A 7582-nucleotide genomic window follows, 5' to 3' on the forward strand; every position below is an offset into this window, starting at 1 on the left:
GCAGCCCATCAATACATGGACTTTTTTCTAAAGCCATGCTTTGGAGAGCTGTATCAATTTCCTCTATGGAGAGAAGGCGGTCAAGAAATTTGCTGTAATCAAGGTCTATTCTCTGTGGAATACACAAAGCTACACTCTCCTCAAGAAAGGGGAGAAGAATATCCTCAGCTGAGTCATCAGTAAAAAGATTTTAAAAATGATCATAGAAAGTATTCATAATCTCACAATGATTAGTTTGCCTTGTTCCATCAACAGACTTAATCGCTGTAATGTGTTGAGCTTTATGCTTGTGGTTAAGATACTGAAAGAAAAATTTGGAACCACGATCCCCGTCTTTAATCCATTGTAAGCGTGCACGAATTTGTGCACCTTTTCCTTTGTAAGGCAATGTCGCAGACTTGAGAAATTCATCCAAGATCAACAATTATATGACACTTGCATCTATAGACCGTTAAATTTTTTAAAATTATATTGAATCAATACTAAAATAGACTTTTATAAATGTGATTCTTATCTATTATGAAACTAATAAATTTTATTTTCACACAATTTATACAATTTATACACCATTTATCATGAAAAACAACTTTACAATGATAAAACATATTAAAAATGTAAGAAGAAAACAAACACGTCACGAACTAAAATCATTTTAAAAAAAAATACGACTTTCTGAAAGTGCCATTAAAACGTTTTAAAATTATCATTAAGTACTTGAGATCTCCGCCGTTAAATCATTTCAACGGGTGCGGGTCCAAATTGTGGTGCAGATCATTCAAGGGGACAACGTTGTAGTACAAGATTTCTCTTCTGACCCAGTGTACTACTAGCCAAATCAGCTGTGTTTGTACGAGCTTCTACTTTGGAAATGAGTAAATGATGATCAAAGTGCGCATGAAGTAGAAGAAGCATATGGAGTTTTAGGTGTACTGGCAAATTGTGCGCATGAAGTAGTACATATGGAGTTTTAGGTGTTTGAACAAATTGGCAGCATCAACACCGTTGGTTTCCTCATTGTTTTGCCGCCCCAATTGAAATCGGGACAGGCAAATTTATTCCTTCTGATTCCCTCAAACGTCATCTTCATTGATGATTCTGCCATTTTTACCAATCAGAATCATCAGTGCTGCGGTCCCAGGGGATTGTGGATGCTTTTTTCGTGTGAATTTGAACAGCCTCTTCCGTCCCATCTCGATTCCAGACCTAAATTATTCCGTCTTTCGCAGAATTTTTAGTTTTTTAATAATGCATTGATGCAAGTGTTCTTCCCCAGCCGCGGACCTCATTAATTGACTTGGCGTTTTGGTCTTTTCAATCGAAGCCATCTCATAAACACCACAAATAGATTCTCCACTCATGTTACCATTGATATTCTTTGCGGAGTGATTGAAGTAGCGGAAGAAAACGTTTGGCAGTGGATCTGGTCAATTAATAAGGCCCATCAACACCTGGGTATGCTCAAAAGAGCATCTTGTTAAATATCTGGGAGAAAAGTGTGTCCAGATCCACCAAATTTTATTGATTTGTTGTGTTGACCCACATGCCACAGGTGGGGTAGGGCGAGGCATTGACGTTTTGGCAAATTTCATGCCACATTTTTATAAATTTGTTTTTCAGAGGCAGTTTTTTCTTGTAGGACTGGTCCTGTTAGTAAAATTTGGGGTTTCAGATGGGTTATGATGAGATGCATGATAATGGGCATTATAGATCCTTTGTGAACAATAACGGCAAGAGCTCCGATGTTGAGGCAGCGGAGATTAGAGAAGGCGGAGGAAGAGATGAGAAGGTTGCGGATTCTGGAATGGAATTGAGTGTCGAAGGGGTCTTTGAGAGCAAGAAGGTGCCCTCATGGAGGGAGCAAATTACTCTGAGAGGACTCTTGGTGGCCATGCTGATAGGAATTATGTTCAGCATCATAGTTATGAAGCTCAATCTCACCACTGGACTGGTTCCTTTAATGAATGTTTCGGCTGGATTGCTGGCCTTTGTTCTCATGAAAGCTTTGAGCAAAGTAATGGAAAAGATTGGCTCGTCCAGGGTTCCTTTTACCAGGCAGGAAAACACCGTCATCCAGACCTGCGTTGTTGCTTGTTATAGCACTGCATATGGCGGTATGCATCTTTCGTCAATACTCCCAAAATCTTATGCATTTCGTTCCATTTCATCAATTCTTGTAAAATGTTGTGCATTGTTTCATCAATTTTTCATTTCATTTCGTGAATTCTTCCCTTCGTTCAGATGGCGGTATGCATTTTTCATCAATACTCTCAAAATTTTATGCATTTCGTTTCATTTCATCAATTCTTGCAAAATGTCATGCCATTTTTCATTTCATTTCATCGATTCTTCCCGTTGTTTATATATGTCTAGAATTTGCAACCATGGGAATGCAGTACTGATTTCTTCAATATGGTAATTAGGAGGATTTGGATCTTATTTGCTGGGAATGAACGGAAAGACTTACGAACAGGCGGGAATTCATACGGAAGGAAACACTCCAGATAATGTTAAGGAGCCCGCTCTTGGCTGGATGATTGGGTTCCTTTTTGTTGTTACATTCATAGGCATTTTAGCTTTGGTGCCTCTGAGGAAGGTATGGATTTTGGTTATAAACTGGAGGAATCTAGTCTCTCACTTGAAATGAATCATGTGAGTCATTGTCTAACAGTGCTTGGTTTGGATCACTGATTTGATCAACAGGTATTAATCATTGACCATAAGTTAACCTATCCAAGCGGTACAGCAACAGCCGTTCTTATTAATGGTTTCCACACCCCACATGGTGCTAAATTAGTGAGGTAAAGGATCCTTTAATTCGTACTTGGTAACACTACAAATCAAGATTGAACTACTTTTTCCTCGAAAGATGAGCATTCCGCGTTCCAATTGCAGGAAGCAGGTTAAATGCTTTGGAAAGTACTTCACTTTGAGCTTCCTTTGGGGATTTTTTCAATGGTTCTTCAGCGGTGGAGATAATTGCGGTTTTGCGAATTTCCCTGTTTTTGGATTGAAAGCTTGGAAGCAAAGGTAAATCCTATAACACACCCTGTTTGTAGTCATGGTTATTCAGGCTTTTCCACTCATATATTTGCTCCATGGCAGTTTCTACTTCGATTTTAGTACGACATATGTGGGAGCGGGGATGATCTGCCCACACATCGTCAATGTCTCCCTGCTTATAGGAGCTGTTGCTTCGTGGGGAATTATGTGGCCTCTGATCAGGAACCAGAAAGGAAATTGGTACCCTGAAGATCTGCCTGAAAGCAGCATGAAAAGCCTTAATGGTTACAAGGTATACATTTCAATTCAGAAGTGCATCGTCCCCCTGGATATTTCGTTTTTAGTATTAAGGGCAAAATCCATCACATATGTGCAGGTATTTGTATGCATTGCCCTCATTCTAGGAGACGGGCTCTACAATTTCATCAAGGTCATGTACATTACCCTCAGTACCATGTATATACAACGATCCAAAAGGACAGATATCTTAGCGGGAAACAAAACTTGTAAGTTGAAGCCTCATTTCATATGTAAACCCTAAGTTTCGCCATTAGAGAAACTGGTAACCGAACTAGTAGGAATTGGTTGTCCATAAAACTTACGCTCAATTTTCTTTCTAGGCGCAGAGAACGAGCAAAACGATGCAATTTCATACGATGAGAAGCGGCGCAAGGAAATGTTCGTGAAGGATTCAATACCCATTTGGGTAGCTTTATCCGGCTATGGAGTCCTGGCTGCAATATCCATCGGGGTCATTCCTCAAATGTTTCCTCAAATGAAATGGTACTACGTGTTCATAGCTTATGTCTTCGCCCCTGCTCTGGCATTCTGTAATGCATATGGAGCAGGGCTGACAGATCAGAACTTGGCATATAATTATGGCAAGGTTGCCCTGTTCGTATTCGCAGCATGGGCGGGGAAGGATCACGGAGGCGTAATGGTGGGCTTAGTGGCATGCGGAATCATCAAATCCATTCTCTCCACAGCTTCAGATCTAATGCACGATTTCAAAACAGGGTACCTCACTCTTTCATCTCCCAGATCCATGTTTGCAAGCCAATTGATCGGGACCGTAATGGGATGCATCGTGGGTCCTCTGGTTTTCTGGCTGTTCTACAAGGCCTTCGATGTGGGGAACCCTGATGGAGAATACAAAGCTCCCTATGCTCTCATTTACAGAAACATGGCCATTTTAGGGGTGGAAGGCTTCTCCGCACTTCCAAAGCATTGTTTACAGATCTGTTGCGGTGCATTTGCTTTGGCATTTGTGATCAATGCGGTTCGAGATCGGGTGCGAAAGAGTGTTTCGCAGTACATTCCTCTGCCGATGGCTATGGCGGTTCCGTTTCTTGTGGGGGCCTATTTCGCCATTGATATGTGTGTGGGAACGGTGATTGTATACGCATGGCAGCGCCTGAATCGTAAGAAGGCGGATATGCTTGTTCCTGCCATGGCGTCTGGGCTCATATGTGGCGACGGTCTCTGGCTTTTCCCTTCCTCTGTTTTAGCCCTAACCAAAGTGAAGCCTCCACTCTGTATGAAATTTCTGTCCACCCCCATTGCCTAACCAAAGAACAGATAGTTCTCTCTGATAATTACAAAGGACATTAGAGACTTTGCCTAACCAAAGAACAGATAGTTTTCTGAGATAATTGCAGAGGCCATTACAGAATGTAGGAGTGCATAGGTTGGCCATTGTACAGGATTAGGATTTGCTATTCCGACTTCCACACTTTTGGCGGATACTTCTTGGCTTGCCCTGAAGGTTCATGCTGGAAAATACCCTTTTCAGTTGATTCCGAAAGTGACTAAACTAAAGTAAGCATGTCAGAATAACATATGCTAAAATAATTGAACGGAGGAGAGTAATTTATAATGCTTCTGGCACTGTGGGAATTTTAAATTATTTACGTAGATAATACCATATTCCTAATAGAATAAATCACTATTATTTTAAATTCTTTACAGCGATAATATCATATTTTTTATAGGACATATGAAAGAAAGTAATTTACCGATAGTAATATTACGTGATGGATAAGTTTTTAATTGTTGATCATAGATGAAAATATAAAATGTTTCTTCTTCGAAAAAGGGAAGATTTTCAACTTTTATGAGATCCAAAGGTGGTACTTTTATAAAAAGTTTAGGTTTTCGAGTCAAAGATTCCAAGGCTTAAAGAGCTTTTAAAGGTTTCTAAATATTTTTAACAACGATGTCCTAGATTTAAACTGGATCTTTTCATGATAAGAAGGATTTCAAAGCCAATTGTAGACCTATACTTGTTAAGTCTTAGATGATCCGTTTAGTATAAAAGGTTAACCCGAATCCTTGAGAAGACAACAATATGTCCAAACAACTCTTTGAAACCCATGGTGGTTCGCTTGAGATGCCTAAAGAAAATCACACTAACTTTTTTAGCTTCATGTAAGAGGCCTTAGAATGAGCAACATGAAGAATAATATACATGGGTGGCTACCAGAACTACCCTTTTTTGTAATGAATAGTTCATATGTTTAATGGTTTTGGTCATCAACCATTTGGCTCTCCTAGGGTGATCTTGTATCCTTGACACCCTTTAAAAAAAAAATGTAGTTTAGTAATAGAAATTAATAGAGAATGCTTCTTCATAAACTAAAAAATCAAATTAAGGTTTTAAATTTAGTTTCTAATGTTTAAGTTTTTGTCATCGATGTCAATTTTTAAAAAATAATTATCATTTCATTAAATAGATTTTATAATGAAGTCATTGTTAAATATAGTTTAATGTTATTATATGCTTCATACTTCAAATTGGAGTGCTTATCTATTTAATTTCTTGGAATAGGCAAAAGGTACATGTCTTTTTTTCCAGTATTATGTTTGGTCTATTTCGTCTACTTATGGCATATTACAATTTATGTAATTAAGCTTGATTAGAGTCATAAGTATCTCTGCTAGCTTGTTAATCTTTGATCTTTAGTATGCATGTCCTTCAATATAAAGTCCCATCACCCTCCACATTCAACTAGAATATTACGAACAAAAACATCAACTAACAAAACCCATACATTTAATTACCAAGGGTTGCCCCTCTGACCCCAATAAGATATCTACAAGCCCAAAACTCGTATAATACATTAAACTTCCCTAGAGTCTAATACAATATCAAACTTCTCCTTGGGCCATTTTCATGGTTATCTAAAAGACCAATACAAAACACATTAGTGTAAAACTTCTCTAATGTTGAAAATCCTTGACACACTTATATAGTTTTTCCTCTAAAGTTTAATACAAAGTGCATCAATATTGTTGAAGTGATATATAACTTACAAGTGAAAGTAGGTCACAAACTCAAAGCATCCAAGTATATAATAGAAATTACAAAACAAGATGTGTCAATTATTATGTAAAAGGTATATGTGCTTCATACTTCAAATTAAAGTGCTTATCTATTCAATGAATAAACAAAAAGCACATTTCTTTTTTCCATTATTACTCTTGGTCTCTTCCATCTACTTATTTCATATTACAACTTATGAAGTTAAGCCTAATTAAAGCCATGAGTGTCTTTGCTAGCTTGTTGATCTGTAGTCTTTTGTGTGTGTGTCCTTCAATCATATAGTCCCATCACCCTCCACATTCAACTAGGATATGGAAAACAAAAAAATTAACGAACAAAATCCATACATTTAATTACCAAGGGTTGCTTCTTTGACCCCCAATAAGATATCTACATGACCACAACTCCTATATCACATTAAAATTCTTTAGAGTCTAATACAAGATCAAACTTATCCTTGGATTGTTGTCATAGTTATCTTAAAGACCAATTCAAAACACATTAATGCCAAATTTGTCTAATGTTGAAAAACTTGACACGCTTAGTTTTTCTCTAAAGTTTAATACAAAGTGCATCAGTATTGTAAGAGCAATATAAACTTGCAAGTGAAAGTAGATCACAAACTCAAATCATCCAAGTATATAATTTAGAGTTTACAAAAAAGGTATGTAAATTATTATGTAAAAGGTATACATAGACAAATCCTTGTTGGAAAAACATTAACATTTAAAGAGATCCAAATCTTGTACTAATCCTTTTCGGTACAATTTCTCTCCTTAAGTTTTTACATATTTTTGTTACCTTATTAACCTAGAATACTACTTATTTTACTCCTACTTCAAGATCCAAGACATAACCAAAAGTAATATCTAAGAAACCATAAATGATTAGAAACTTCATAAACTTTTATATGAGCTTGGTCATCCAACTTTACTAGGGTACAAAAAATGAACCCACTAGAATACAAAATAACAATTCCTCATGTCTAATATAAGATACATGTTTCTTACAAATAGTACAAGATGATTTCTTACACCTCTTACACTATCATAGATGCTTGTCACACTATTATAAATAGTGAGATTCTTTTCCACTTCATTGAAAGTATTAAAATGTCTTATTATTCACCTAACTAAGCTCCCCACTCAATGTCTCCCTCCAAAGAATATTCTAAGAGTTCAGAAATAATTTTGATTCCAAAGAAAATCCTCCTTGCATGGGATATAGAAATTCTTCTTCCATGATCTAGGAGTCACATAA

At 37.1% G+C, this 7582-nt stretch overlaps 1 protein-coding gene across 1 annotated transcript; it reads left to right on the plus strand.

The window, feature by feature from the left end:
- The first annotated feature begins 717 nt into the window (after nucleotides 1–717).
- LOC149554705 (metal-nicotianamine transporter YSL3-like) lies at nucleotides 718–4876 on the plus strand. The gene is made up of 7 exons (XM_089828755.1): nucleotides 718–2111; nucleotides 2421–2593; nucleotides 2701–2798; nucleotides 2893–3027; nucleotides 3103–3292; nucleotides 3377–3506; nucleotides 3621–4876. The coding sequence occupies exons 1-7, from the start codon at nucleotides 1670–1672 to the stop codon at nucleotides 4565–4567; spliced, it is 2115 nt and encodes a 704-aa protein (XP_089684881.1). The 5' UTR covers nucleotides 718–1669; the 3' UTR covers nucleotides 4568–4876.
- The last annotated feature ends 2706 nt before the right edge of the window (nucleotides 4877–7582 follow it).

The sequence above is a fragment of the Cupressus sempervirens genome, chromosome 5, assembly GCF_028749045.1.
Source record: "Cupressus sempervirens isolate cs-2001-9-10 chromosome 5, ASM2874904v1, whole genome shotgun sequence".
Classification (NCBI taxonomy): Eukaryota; Viridiplantae; Streptophyta; class Pinopsida; order Cupressales; family Cupressaceae; genus Cupressus; species Cupressus sempervirens.